Source organism: Crinia signifera, chromosome 1 (genome assembly GCF_055691185.1).
Source record: "Crinia signifera chromosome 1, ASM5569118v1, whole genome shotgun sequence".
Taxonomy (NCBI): Eukaryota; Metazoa; Chordata; class Amphibia; order Anura; family Myobatrachidae; genus Crinia; species Crinia signifera.
In genome coordinates this window covers 347,944,004-347,959,579 of record NC_139217.1, presented here as the reverse complement: position 1 = coordinate 347,959,579, position 15,576 = coordinate 347,944,004, and the positions used below count along the sequence as shown (strand labels likewise).

The following is a 15,576-nucleotide window of genomic DNA, read 5'->3' as shown; positions in this document are numbered from 1 at the left end:
GCAGTGTAGTGGAGCAGGCAGCTAAAGGCAGACATATAGGAGCAGGAAGAGGCAGGAGCAGGGCTTGTCCCTGACACACGGAGCCGGGCTGCTGCTGCTGCTCCGAGTGTGGTGGGCGGGGCCAGCCCCGCAGTGCAGAGCCCTGGCTGTCAGTCTCACTCTCCCCTGCTTCTGCTGATAAGACGCTAGAAGTCATTTTTCACTTCCAGCGTCTGACAGGGAGCACAGCCCGGCAGCATTACCAGGAAGTGCAGAGCTGTGCTTCCTGTCAGACGCTAGAGGTGAACTATGACTTCTAGCGTCTGTCTCTCACTCTGTGTGACTGTGCACTATATGCAGGGGAAGGGGAAGGCAGGGGCAGCCGCAGATGACAAGCGGGTGGCCGGACACATGGGCGGGTGGTCGGGCGAGCGGACACTAGTCCTCCCGCAGCCCCAACAATTTTTTTTTTTTAAAGTGTGTGTCTGGACCCGGGCCCCCCTGGCAGGCCCGGGCCCAGGTAAAATGTACCCGCCCCCCCTGCCTCTCGGCGGCTCTGCGTCCAGGCCACCTCGGCACAGAGAATATAAGGGCCAGAGTTGAAACATGTGACATGAATACAAATGAATGCGTGCCAAAGAGCCAACATTTGGATTGCATTAGTTTACAATAACTTTTTTCCAGTCCTGCCGGATTAGCCCTCAGTATACATTGTGTTCAGCACGACTGCAGCAGAATTAGTCAGACAATCAAGCAAATAAAGGGTGGATCCTAGTGGGAGACCTCACAAAGTACTAATCCATGATATTGTACCATTATTAACATAGTGAACTGGACCTTTGGCCACTTGTGTTACAAGCTTTTACATATCTATTATCACAACCTTGTCCACAATTCTTGCTTATGGTAATTTTTCTTTACTTTTTTATTTAGCCTTTTCTTGGTGACTAATGAACTTTTCTTTCCTTCTAATTCGATCAATAATGGTCCGAATTTTGATTGCTGCTCTGTGAATTCGGACAGCAGCCGATTATTAATAGACTGCAAATGCATATGGGCCGCAATGTGCGTGATGACGCCTTCCAGCGATGAAGTCCTGCTATATTTATCATTCGCTAGCCGTTGGCAAGGTGATTGACAGGAAGCTGGTGTCTGTGGGTGGTGACAAGCCGTTATCTGAGTGCCAAGAAAAACGCAGGCGTGCCAAGCGTTTTAGGGGTTTGTGACATCATATCCGACCTCAATTAGGCTGATTTCATCGCAGCTGCTGAAAAAGTCCACGGCTTATTGGCGCGTATGATCAGTGATGTCCAGTGGAAAGAGCAATCGATGTGAGTGTTTAATAAATGATTTTGGACATTTTTGCTCGGCTGTGAAGTATTTGCTATCTGTACACATAGCAGTGTACAGTGTACACATTAATTCGCAAGGCAGGATTTCACTATATTGTCTACCTGATCGCTGCAAATTCGCTGCCATGCCATCAGGTTTGAATTAGGCCCAATGTTTTTACTTAGCTTATCAGTTTAATGCAAATATTCCAGCCATTATTGAGCAGCAACAATAACCTTGCTTACTCTACTGTGTGCAGCAGGAGACACCTGTTTTTTCAGTTTGTACCCCACACCCATGAAAGTGTGGGAACCCCTCCCGCATTCTGCATTCACAGTGGGGAGATAGAGTGAAACCATGGTCACTGCTGAGGGGGTGGGGCCAAATGACATGATTCTACGCTTATCGTGTCATTTTAGCCCCGCCTCTATGCAAATATAAACCCATCAGAATTTCCTATCCTGGCATCTCTCTGAGAGGAATTATTTAAAGAAGATATGAAATAGACTCACAACACAGCCAGTCAGCTAGGGTTCCATTTCCGCATGCATCAGCCAGGCCAAACATACACTATATATATACATTGGTGGGAAATATTAGGACTAATTCAGGTTGGTTTGCAAAAGGAAAGTGTGTGCTTTCAGCTCAGTGTGTATGATGCAGCAATGAGTGCTGGTGCACGCTCCCAAATCATTGCTGGCCCGGCCGCTCATCTGCTGGTATTACCAGCAGGTGAGTGGTGGAATTTCATGCTATGGAAAGTCATCCACCGTCGGGAAAATCGCCATAATGGTTGAAAAACGCTCAGTGTGTACGCACTGAATGTTTTTCATCCCAGCGATTTCCCCATCATCTCTCACTATACACCAGGAATTCCCAACCACGGTCCTCAAGGCACACCAACAGTGCAGGTTTCAGTGATATCCAGGCTTCAGCACAAATGGTTTAATCAGAATTCCTCAGATACTAATTAAGTCACCTGTGCTCAAGCCTGGATATCACTAAAACCTGTACTGTTAGTGTGCTTTGAGGACCGTGGTTGGGAATGCCTGCTATACACGCTGGGTAAAAATGCCCAGCGTGTATGGACCTTTAGATTTAGGTGGGGTGTGATCAAACTGAAATCGCGATGTAAAAATAAAGCAGTCAGGATTTTCTCTGCACAGAAACAATGGGGTTTATTCTAGTTCATTCTTTCTGACAAAATCCTTCTTAGATGGACAAAACCATGTGCACTGCAGGGGGGCAGATGTAACATGTGCAGATAGAATTAGATTTGGGTGAGTTATTTTGTTTCTGTGCAGGGAAAATACTGACTGCATGATTTTACACTTCAATATAGATCTCACTTTGAAGAAAAACCCCACCCAAATCTAATTGTCTCTGCACAAGTTACATCTGCCCCACCTGCAGTGCACATGGTTTTGTCCATCTAAGAAGGATTTTGTCAGAAAGAATAGACTACAATAACCCCCAATGTAACTAACCCAAATGTAACTCTCTCTGCACATGTTACATCAGCCCCACCTGCAATGCACATGGTTTTGTCCATTAAAGAAGTTTGCTTTTGCAAACTAACCTGAATCCCCCCCTTTATACCAAAGGCCTAATTAAGCATGGATTGCTAGTTAGAGAATAAGCAGTTGCCTGAGATCAAAAAGTCGCCACCCAGACAGAAAAATAGCGATCTTTTTGCAAATACCGAACCATTTAACATTTTTTCCACATGCGTCAGTCTAGATTTCAATTAATCTGCAAGAACCAGGCTTGAAGTGGTCATCTCTGACATCAGAGCCCCTCCCAAACAATCAAACAATGCCATGTTTCTGCCCCTAAACGCTGGCTTCCTGTCAATCAAATTGTGACTACATTGCGACTTGTATGCATACGGATATTTATTCACAATTTGCGGATGTGCACCTATGGTAGTTACGCCCTTGATTCCTGCGTTGCTGTGCACACGGTTTGTAGTGGTATTCACATGGCCGATAGAGGATTTCTAGGATTACAGCCAATAGGGGGGGGGCAAAAGGTTTACATGGAAAAGGTCGACCTGAGTTTTTGGTTAATTATTCGATGATTTTTTTTTTTACTTTTCAATACTTTACCATCCACGTGGACTCTGATTGGGAATGGTAAAGTGGGCCGAGTTAACGCCTGCTGCTGTCACTCCGCCTCCCACTCCCTCCCATTGAGTAAAAGGCCATACAGAACTCGAGTGGCATTACTAATTTTAAAAAAAGTGTGCAGGGGATTGTGTGCTGGCCTCATAGCTGCTGCACCCCCTGAACCTTATATAGTTTCCGGGTCTGTCCCTTCTACCGTGTGTCTGGGTGTGGGTTGTTGGGTCAACACTATTAAGGTCAACATACACTGAAGGTCGACTGGCCTTAGGTCGACATATGAAAAAGGTCAATATGCCTAAGGTCGACAGGGTCAAAAGGTCAACACAAGCATTAGGTTGACATTGGGAAGGTCGACAGTCAAAAGACATGTTCTTTTGGCCCGAATGTCGACATGGACACCGAAAAAGTGCACCGCTCCCCCTCTCACGGCTCGCTGCGGTCACCATGCTTGGGACTCGGTGCATCGCTACGCTCAGCACACTATAATATTCTCCGTGGATAATAGAGCATGAAATACCGCACATGTCAGCCGAAAAGAAACCTAAAAAACCCACGTCGACCATATGACCCTGTCAACCTTAGGCCAGTCTATATTCAGTGGTCGACCCAAAGCATGTAGACCATAATCGCGTCGACCTTAGGACCGTATACCATGTGTCTAGCTCACTCCTGTGGTCACTGGACTTGCAGGTAACATGTTTGTGTATCTGTACAGTATTTGTAGTAACTGGAGGGGACCAGAGATGGATTTAGATCTCATGGGCCCTAGACAATAAATAAAACATATTGGCCCCTGGCAAAAAAAAAAAAAGAACAAACGCTATATATGATTCCAGCTGCTGATGAGCTATATATAATACCAGTAAAGGCGCCCATCATACTACACTGACAGGGAAGCACATCAAATGAATTTGCTTGTGTATCCTTACACATTATGCAGCAGCAGAGATGCCTTTATTTTACAACATGTTTCCTAATAAAAACTAATCATAGAAGCATAGAATCATATAGATGTGGATCACATTATACTAACAGAGATTCAATAGAGTGCGGGGAGGGAGCTCCCACAGCTATACTAATCAGTGCGCTGCTAAGTCTGACCAGTGGACTTCTGCCGGCGCCGCGCCTGGGGTACAAGCAGAAATCCGACAATACTACGGTGGCATTACTGTTTTGTGCCCTACCTCAAATGGTATACGCTCACTAGGTCGACCCCAGGAAGGTCGACATTCATTAGGTTGACTGGCCTTAGGTCGATACACTCAAAAGGTCAAAATGGCTTTGGGTAGACAGGGTTATTAGGTCAACACCAGCATTAGGTCGACAGTCAATAGGTCAACATGGGATTTTTCGTTTTTTTGAGCCGATACTGCATGTGTAGACAGGTGGTATTTCATCTACTAGGGCGTGACGCGGTGCACACTCGGGACCCCAAAAAAACTGAAAAACCCATGTCGACCTTTTGACAGCAGCACGATGAATAGAATAGCTCCAGGAGTAACCTCCCCGCGCTATTCACAGTGGTTAGAATTGAGTCGACCCCATTGATAGATGTCCAACTGACATGAGAAATTCATTTTGACAGCGTCTGAGGTAATGTGTGATTATGGGAGTGTGGGGCGGGTCCATGTGACATTATGACGGTGGTCGCACAGTGATCCTCTGGTAACGTTTTGCAGAGGCACAGTAACAGAGCGTAGTGACAGTATTTGTATTATATTGCTACTAGTCAGAGCCCCATTAATGAGTCTCTGTAAAATACTTAACTAGAATCCAGCCTCAGTGATGGATCATGAGCAGAGCCAGATTGGGGGGCTGGGGTCGTTTGGTCTACAGCATGTTCGTTGACAAGCATTAGGTCGACTCCATTCGGTCAACATGGTTCTAGGTCGACATGGGACAAGGTCGACATGTGTTTAGGTCGACATGTCAACACAAGCATTAGTTCGACAGTGTCTAGGTCGACAGGCAAAAGGTCAACATGGGGTTTTTCACAGTTTTTTTGCTTGAATGTCGACACAGTTGACATGGACACAGTTTCCAGTGCACCGCATCCCCTCGCTATGCTTCGACACGGTGCCTTGCTGCGCTTGGCACACCATTTTATACACCTGCGGTACACCTGTCAAACCGTAAGGCTGGTGTCCTAAGGCGAGCTCAGGGAGGATAGAAACCTCCTGTGACGCAACCACGCCCTAGTGGATGGTAGGGCATGAAATACCGCCTGTAGGCACATGTCGTCTAAAAAAAAGGGAAAAACCACATGTCGACCTTTTGACTGCCGACATAATGCCTGTGTCGACATGACTCATGTCGACCTATCCCCATGTTGGCCTAACGGTGTCAACCCAATGCTTGTTGACCAACATACAGTAGACCCAAAGGCCGTATCCCGATTGGGAGGGGGGGGGGGGGGGGGGGGTGTACATTACTCCAGGCCCTTCTGTCTCTTAGGGAACCCCCATCAAGCACTGCATAAAAAGTAGTCAAAAAGAAATTAAACAAGTGACCAGCGCTGTAGCAGATACCCAATGGAGGTTATCTTCAGTGTGGTGTATTTTTATTCTCTGCAACTAATTCTTCCTGGTGTTATAAGGAAGTGGACTTACAATTAGTTTCAACTCAGGCGTGCCCGTAACAGTTTCTTTAGACAACCTTCACACTTGCAGAAATATCGACATGCAGAAATACCGACATGAAATCAACTTACATGGGAATTCAATCTCGCATGCACATCAAGGGTTTCTTTGTTAGTCAGACCACCGTGGACGTCCAGGAACAGGTAACAGGGTTTTATTCTTACACTTGATCCATAGATCCAACAGAGACAGACAAAGGTGTACAATAATAAAAGTTCCAAAAATGTAGCGGTGCAGGTGGGCGGGTTACCGGCAGCTTCTTCCTCACTATAAGGTGTGCTGCAGACAACACCAAGTGTCGGAGGTCCGGAGGTCCGTGTGGCGCCGCTCAGATCCGTCCCACTGCTCCTGCTGTATGGGGTAAGCGGCTCAATCAACACGTTTCGGATATTTCAATATATCCTTTTTCAAGATGTGCCGCCATGTTCACAGGGAGTTGCTTTTAACACACACCTGCTTCATCACGTGGTTCTCAGCTGGCCAATCATATTAGACCTGTGTCTGGCTATATTCTGTTTGCTACATTCTAACTAAACACTTAACACTAGGAAGAATTAGTTGCAGAGAATAAAAAGACACCACACTGAAGATAACCTCCATTGGGTATCTGCTACAGCGCTGGTCACTTGTTTAATTTCTTTTTGACTGCATTTTGTATTCGGGTTTTGGCGTTAACCCTTTACAAGAGACCAGCTGCAATTAATTGTTCAGCGCTGGGTACTGCATAAAAAGTGTTTTTCGAGACTGTGAGAGACACTCTATGCCTGCTTAATATTTATTTATTACCAGTTATTTATATAGCGCACACATATTCCACGGCACGTTACAGAGAATATTTGAACAGTGGAGCTTACAATCTATATTCCCTACCACATGCACACTTGGTTTAATCAGTAAGTCAGTTAAAATAAAAATAAAAACTGGAAAAACTTGTGTCAATCTTTTTATGTGTCGACCATTCACATGTCAACCTTTTTTATGCATCGAGCTATTGACCGTACACCTAGACACTGTCGACCGATCAACCTGTTCATTTATTTAATAAAGGATTCTTCCATCTATGCTCACACTTTCATCATAAAACATAACACTGCACAGTATCCAAGTAACAAATCGTAATCATTGTGTTATGCAAAACAAGTTGTAATTAGGTTCAATATTTTGGAATTGATCACGTGTGAGCAAAACTTTGTAAAGAATAAATAAGTAGTAAAAAAATAAATATCTAAATAAAGAAATAAGTAACTAAATGAAACAGCCTTATATGGATAGTGTGATGATGCAAGCCGGGACCGTTACTCCAGTGAGCGGCAGTGCCGATGGTGCAGCTCCTGCTGTTGCCGTGGTTCCATTGCTGAATGCAGAGCGTAACCGAACTCCAGCAGGGCTGAGCTCATTGTTTGACTTCGCACTGGGGAAAGCTGAGCCTGTGTCCACCTTGGCTCCGCCTCCTCCTGCTCCTTGGATATGGGGGGAGACTTGGCTACGAGAAAAGGATGTGAAAATATGGCGAAGTTTTCCTGGGAAATGCTGTGTGGGGAAGTGTGCTAGAGAGCTGCAAGAGCCCCCTGTGCGCCCACCACCAGCCCTGCCTGCAGCACATTACCAGCCCTGACCTGCAGCACATTACCATGGGCTTTTTACTCACCCCTGGGACCACTGTATGAGAAACAATGGAGCAACAGGCTATAAAGAGGAAAGAAAGGGTAGGATGTTCTAAACTTCTTTGTTGACTTTTAATTAACCTCTGTAATGCTGTCTCCTGCAGGGTGTCATACTAACTTTAGGATTGTTCTATTTGATGTGCTGTTATCCAGGCTGGCAATGAACTGCACCCTAAGTTTTGTGTGTGTGTGTGTGTGTGTGTGTGTGTATATACACTATACACCTTTGTGCACACACCGTGTTCCCCCCAGCTCACCAAGCTACACATGAAACTACAACTTTATACACTGCATGCAAGACTGTCCTGCTATCATATCAGTCAGGATACTGGTCCTCTGATCCACAGTGCCCCCCTGATCCACAGTGCAGGATGCCAGAGAGGTAAGCCTGGCCTGTGTGCACTGAAGTGGGGGAGGAGGTTTCCACGTTGTGGGTTAGGTAGTAAAAGTTTAGCTGTAGACACTTGGCAGTATTTTTGTTCTTCTCTGCTGGCTGGGAGATTACCCAACACCTCCTGCCTGGCACTGTCCTGGGACCTGTTGCTGCACTTTCATGTCCATGGATGCTGAGGAGGACTGACATGTTATCACAACAGATGAATGGGCCATCCCAGATAGAAGTAAAACTTAGTGACAACAGTTTGGAACTACATGTTATTGCAATAGGAAGAGGCAATATAACATTGGAGGTAACATAGCAGCGGAGTTACAATACTAGGAAATATGACGCACAGTTTGTTTTGTTTAGAAAAATGACAGTGGTAAAAGAATCTGACTCTCCAATCTACTATGCCACTAATAAGTCACTTTCTTAGCACAGATTGTAGCTAGAAATAGAAGCTGGTACACACACTATATATATATATATATATATATATATATATATATATATATATATATAGAGCGCTATATATAAAGTACAGTGTTGGTGAAGACTGGGTCCCTCTCATTAGCATGAAGCTCTTGTGTGTTTTTCTGATGAGGAATGAACAGCATGTTAAATAGGGAACACTGGGAGCACGGGGGTCTGTGAGAAAGGGCATAGGCTGTATTAATGAAACAAAGAGTGGAGTGACAGACTATTTATGGACAGGAAATATGGCTTATAGAGATGGGACAGAAATGGATATAAAGCTAACATCAGCGTTTAGGCCATGTACACCCTGACTATTAAACTGTTAAGGTGTGAGTATAAATGCTTATAAGCCGCATCACATTGCATGCATTATATGAATTTACTTTTTAATCTTCTAATCTGCATTTTTAAACCATACACCTGTAGCAACACTAGGAGTTATTATTTATAACAGCTTCTTATATAGCGCACACATATTCCACAGCGCTGTGTAGAGAATATTTGACATTCATAACAGTCCCTGCCCAAGTGGAGCTTACAATCTATTTTCACTAGGACATGTACACGCACACACACATGGGTCCCTGATGACACTCCGACGGGGGGATCCCGACAGTCAGTATCCCGATGTCGGAATCCCGGGGTCTATTCTTCCTTGTGGGGGTCCACGACCCCCATAGAGGGAGAATAGAACCTGTAGCGAGCCACCGAGCCTGCAGCGTGACCACGAGGACCTGTGGCAAGCCCGCAAGGGGCTTCTTTGTGCTCGCCCCCCTGTCGGAGCACCGACAGTCGGGATTCTGATGTCAGGATCTCCCCTGTCAGAGCGCCATACCACACCTCACACACAATCACTCTTGGGTTAATTTTGTTGGAAGCCAATTAACCTACCAGTATATTTTTGGATTGTGGAGGAAATCGGAGTACACGGAGGAAACCCACGCAAACACAGGGAGAATATACAAACTCCACACAGTTAGGGCCATGGTGGGAATCAAACCCATGACCTCAGTGCTGTGAGGCAGTAGTGCTAACCATTACACCATCCATACTGCCTCTATTCAATCCTACTCCATGTGGTAACAGGTTGCTTAACCGCTCCACATCACATTGTATTGGATAAGTCATTAGGTCGACGATGTTTAGGTCAAAATGCATGGGGCCGACCACTGAAGGTCGACAGGGCTTAGGTCAACACCTAAACACTTTGACGGTGCACATGCCAACCATTTAAACCAGGCATGTCCAACGTTGGCCCTCCAGATGTTTTGAAACTACACATCCCAGCATGCTTTGCAATAGTTTTAGCATTCTCTAATAGCAACACTGTGGCAAAGCATGTTGGGATGTGTAGTTTCAAAACATCTGGAGGGCCAACGTTGGACATGCCTGATTTAAACAGTCTGGATTCCGATGTCGGAGTACTGACCGCTGGAATCCCGACTGTCAGGCAGTTATCCGGCACCCCCTGCAGTGCACATGGTTTTGTCCATTAAAGAAGGAGTTTGCTTTTGCAAACCAACCTGAATCACCCCTTTCATGTGTAAGGTGCCGCACTGTGTGAACACATACATTTAAATGTATGTGTTGTCATTGAAATGCTGTCGTCATGTCATTAGGTCCTATCGCAGCATGCTGTAGTAGGATCCGACAACTACGGCCGCACCGCTAATGTGTGGCCAGCCGCATAGGAGCCTGTGTTCGGGCTCCTTGTGGCTCAGCGAGTCCCACTGAACAGAACCCACTGCGCCGCTATGTGTGGCCACAACCTAATAGATAGAATCTGATTGGTTGCTGTAGGCAACATCCCATCTTTAATAGAAGGTGTATAACTGCATTGGTCCATCTGATACATAATAAAAACATCAACTGAGTAATAGCCCTGTGATCTCCAGTTACTTTAGAAGGGAGATCAGGGGTGATAAACAATTGAATTACCCCAGCATATTTGCCCCCAGAAGACTCTGGGATGTCAGCAAATGTGAAATGCTACTGAAAGGCATGTTACTCAGGCTGGCAGTAATTCATCATGTTTGCAGCTGTACTTGCGGCAGGCGTAAAATGCTTTCAGTAGCATTTCACACTTGCTGATATCTCAGCGCCTGCCTCTCAGAGTCCTCAGAGTCCTTGTCAACATTCTGATTGTCCACAAGAAAACCACATTACTTTTTGAAGATGCAAATGCCAAGGTCATGTCTGCCCAATGGAAAAGTGTCTGCTCTACATTTCAACAAAAATCATGCATTTATACTTTTACTTTCACCTATTTATTCTCATTTCTGGGAAGGGTATCAAAGCTTTAAGAGAGAAGGGAGAGACTGTCAGCTTTTAGCTATGTTGTAGTAGACTGTGCTGGATAAGTGATAAAGCGTATACTTGTCCGATTTCGGCCCGGTTTTGATGGATTGGGCCGAGACCTGGCCCAAATCGGATGTGTCTGGCACGGGTTGGACGGGCTGCTTGTTGGATAAATCATATGCAGATGTATCGCATCCCATCCACGAGCGGGGAAGCGATGTGCAGAAGTGGTGCTCTCCCCACTCTGCAGTGGGCGGCAGCAGAATTCCAAAAAAACATTCAAAAGAATGAGCTGCCGCTGATTGGCCGAGAGAGAGGTCTCAGTGGCTGTCCATTCTTTTGTATGTGTTTTTTTTTTTATTATTCTCTTGCCTCCCGCCTTTAGCTCTCTGGGAGTATTACATGCGATAAATCGATCCGTACACATGCGCAGTCTATCGATAATCACCTGGCCTGCAAATTCACAGTCGTGCGATCAGGTCTGAGCCCCCCGAACGCTGGCTTCTGTGATCAGCTGCATCACTGAAGGATGCAGCATTGGATCATCTGCTTGAACAACAGTCACATGACTAACTCTTAGATTACTCATACCCCTTTAATACATACGCCAAAAAACTGTTGTTGTTGTTTATCACAGATTTTGGCTATGTGTGAAAGGTACAGTAAAACTGTATAGAGCGCTTATCAAGACTGTTCACTCAACGTGAGCTGCTGCAGTAGGGATTAGTCAGATCCCTTTTGAAAATAGAGCAAGAGAGGGGTATGCAGCGCTCTTTCAATGATCACACTAGTATGCTGTACAATGCATATTTATTTGAAAATAAAAATAAAGATAAAAAAAGACAATAAAAAACTCAATGACAATATTGTATCAATAAAAACAATGATATAGTATGAGACCTGCCAATATAAATTGTGGTATATAACCTGCTCTGGTAACTTGAAAGTCCCGGCACAAATGGAGAGAGAGTTGGAGTCCAAGGTGCTTTTTGTGCTGCTGGAGGTGTCCCGGTCCTTTAGTGGGATAGGATGTACTTGTAGGGATCCTCTCTAAAGTGCGGCTGTGCTTGTCTTGGAATAGTTGCTCCAATCTACAATAACCATATAATTTTGGAGGTGTCCCGGTCCATAAGGATTTGTTGGTAAAGGGGATCCTCTCTACGCGTTGGTGTTTCCCCAGGAGCATTCCATACCTGCCAATTTATCCTGCTTATTCATCTGGACTTGCACTTTATCCTTCCCAATTGGGACTCAATTTTCTTTCCCAAAAAGCACAGACGCACTTTAGAGAGGATCCCCTTTACCAACAAATCCTTATGGACCGGGACACCTCCAAAATTATATGGTTATTGTAGATTGGAGCAACTATTCCAAGACAAGCACAGCCGCACTTTAGAGAGGATCCCTACAAGTACATCCTATCCCACTAAAGGACCGCGGGACACCTCCAGCAGCACAAAAAGCACCTTGGACTCCAACTCTCCATTTGTGCCGGGACTTTCAAGTTACCAGAGCAGGTTATATACCACAATTTATATTGGCAGGTCTCATACTATATCATTGTTTTTATTGATACAATATTGTCATTGAGTTTTTTATTGTCCTTTTTTATCTTTATTTTTATTTTCAAATAAATATGCATTGTACAGCATACTAGTCTGATCACTGAAAGAGCGCTGCATACCCCTCTCTTGCTCTATGTGTGAAAGGTAACTACATGGGTCTGAGTTCCAGGTCCACAACCATGCTCGATGCCAGGGTTTATCTTGGAAGTGACCCTGGTCCCCAGTAGTGTGAATGCATCCGATCCAAGTCTGTTTAGGTTTACATGACCTTTTAGATGTCATTTATAAATGAAAAGAGGTATGTACATTTTTTTGCAATCTCTTTTGACGTTTGTCTGCATTTTGTTATTGTTTTAGTGGTCATGAGGTTCCGGCTTTTAATCTAGGTCCATTAGAGCTGGCTTTGATTACTGTCTGAGGTTGCTTTTGCTTTCATGTCTGTATTTACGTGTGCATGCAGATTCCTTTATCACCATCTAGTTTCCTTCCAGGATAAGCCTGTTGAATGTCACAGTCTAGAACAGTGGTTCCCAAACATTTTTTGAACCACGGCGCCCTAGAGTATCAGAATATTTTTCACGGCAACCCTAGCTCAAAAGTTTCTCGTTGATCATTTTAGAAAAAAAAATTAAATAAAGTAAATTGTGTTTATATGTTATCCTTAGGATCAATTATGTAATGAGGAACCAAAACATGATTGGCGAACACCAACTCTGGTCTTGCCTATTGCTTTGCCCAAAACTATTATGAATTTGTCCTAGACCACCAATCCAAGGCACCTCTGCAAGTGTCCCAAGACACCCCAGGGTGCCTAGGCCCACAGTTTGGGAAACTGGTCTAGCATGTGAAGTATAAGCCAATCATGAGTCCCACATATTGGGGGTAAGCAACATTAGAAGTCAGTTAGAAGTGAACCTCGCACTGAGGGGTTTATTTACTAAGATGGGAGTTCTATTGAAGATGGGATGTTGCGATGGGCAACCAATTAGAATCTAATTCCTATTTATTTAGCACCTTCTAGAAGATAACAATCTTATGGGTTGCCCATAGCAACATCCCAACTTATAAATAAACCCCTGAGTTAAAACTGTTGGCGGGGTCACAACCCGGCTGAGCACATCGCAGAGACAGGCTCCTTTCTGAGCTCCAGTCCCTGCATATGTGGGAAGATACATACCACCAATGGGATCAAATATTAGAATGTGATCATGGGCAGTAAGAGTCCACCCAGGCAATCCTCTGTAAATAGGCCCTAAGTCTTCATATTGCTAAGCGCTGATTGAAGCTGTGAACTATGTACATATGGAGTGCTTCAGACTCCATCTGACTGGGATGCGCAAGCATCTCACACGCACGCACGTGTCAGTCACTCAGCGTCAGGGATCGGAAACCCTGCCCGTCTCCGCTTATTTTATAACTGGTACAGAGGTTCCCAAATGTGATCCTTAAAGATAATGAAGCTTGGGCACAGGTGACTTAATTAAAACTTCAACCAATTTGATTAAACCATCTGTGCTCAGCTATGGATATCCTAAAAACCTGGACTGTTCAGCTGGGTACACACACTGACCGATATGTCAGCCTTTCAGGTGAGCGGCCAATATAACACTGGACCATCGGCTGAAGAGTACCAAGGATATGTCATTCACAGACGTATGGCATTGGCTGTGTAATATAGCTGATGATCAATATTCTAAAGATATACGGGCGATCTACTGACTGCCCGTACACCACAGGTGCGCCGACATTCCTGTCAGGCCCCAGTAATGAGAGGGGGCATGACCAATATGGGATGGTGTGGTCACTCCCAACCCTTACGTCAGTGAAAGTGGATGCATGCTCTGCACAGGGAGGAGGGTCACCGGTGACAAGTACGATGGGTGGTGGGGGTGCTCTCACTCCCCCCCACCTCCCACAGGTCACGCAGGGACAGACGACTGACTGCTACTGATTCTCTCCCTAGTCGGTACACAGCATATATGTGCTGTGCTGGAAAAAGAGACTGCTTACAGTCTTCTCTCTGAACGGATGGGAGTACTAACGGCCGGACAGACGAATGAGGGGGAAGCGGTCAGTTGCCCCCCCACCAACAGGCCCAGGTAAAATGTAACTACTCCCCTCTTTCTAGATGCCACTGCCCATACACTGACACCAGGAGCCGGTGGTGAATGACAGCACCCAGTTGTGACGTCTGTCACAATGCATCGGGCAGTGTGTATGGAGAACACACTGCCCGATACGTCCAGAGATATATCTGCATATCAGTTAATGTGCAGATATATCTTGTAGTGTGTACCCAGCCAGGGGTGGATAGGCCATAGGGCCCCCAGGGAAGATTCCCGGAAGCGTGGCATATATCAGATGCCTGTTTTTCTTGCTGACATGTGGCCCCACCATGCTGTTATTCCATCTCTGCAGTACAGTAACTCTTCTATCCAGTGTTGCTGACATGGCTACACAGCATGTTACACCTCTGGTGCTGCTTATGTCCGGCCAATTCTACAACATTTTTCAGGGCCACTGTCAGTTCCCAGTCTGCCCTTGTACCCAGATTTAGTGTGCTTACTCCCGACTGGCCGGACTCAGACAGCGTGGCAAGCGCAACAAAGCCCCTTGCGGACACGGTGGCTCGCTACGCTTGCCACCTATTTTATTTTCATGAGGGAGAATACCGGTGGCCGTCGGGAACCCATGCGACGATATTTTAACAGTCGGGATCGCGACTTGGGTAAATGGCTGTTGGCTGTCCGGCACCCGTTTAGAAATGTAAGCCAAGATTAACATACTGGTCCTGTTATTTATTGTTTCTTAGGCCGGTATCCAATTAGCTGTGGTAATTTCCCGCAGCTAATGAATTTGGTTAAGGCTATCCAGTTAGCTCCGATACTGGGCAGTTATCGGGTAAATAATAATCATGCTTCATGCGCCAGGCACGCAAAGCATAATCTGTGATAAGCAACAAGCAGTGTAAACATGTGGGATCGGGAATTGAAACCGGATCCTATGCACAATAGCAGGACTTTTTTTAGATGATAAATGGCGTATAATTGGATAGCAGGGCGGTAACAGGCCATTTTTATTGGCTTAGAAAAGATCACATTTACTTATACACAGTAC

The 15,576-nt window shown here is 45.3% G+C and overlaps 1 protein-coding gene across 2 annotated transcripts in view; it reads left to right on the top strand.

The window, feature by feature from the left end:
• Window positions 1-7,420: 7,420 nt before the first annotated feature.
• Window positions 7,421-15,576, top strand: part of TTC28 (tetratricopeptide repeat domain 28) — a 561,828-nt gene continuing 553,672 nt past the window's right edge. For both annotated transcript variants that reach the window (XM_083146807.1, XM_083146798.1), the window contains exon 1: window positions 7,421-7,782. In XM_083146807.1, coding sequence (XP_083002933.1) covers window positions 7,750-7,782 — 33 coding nt within the window. In that variant the 5' untranslated portion in view covers window positions 7,421-7,749. The remainder of the gene's footprint in view (window positions 7,783-15,576) is intronic.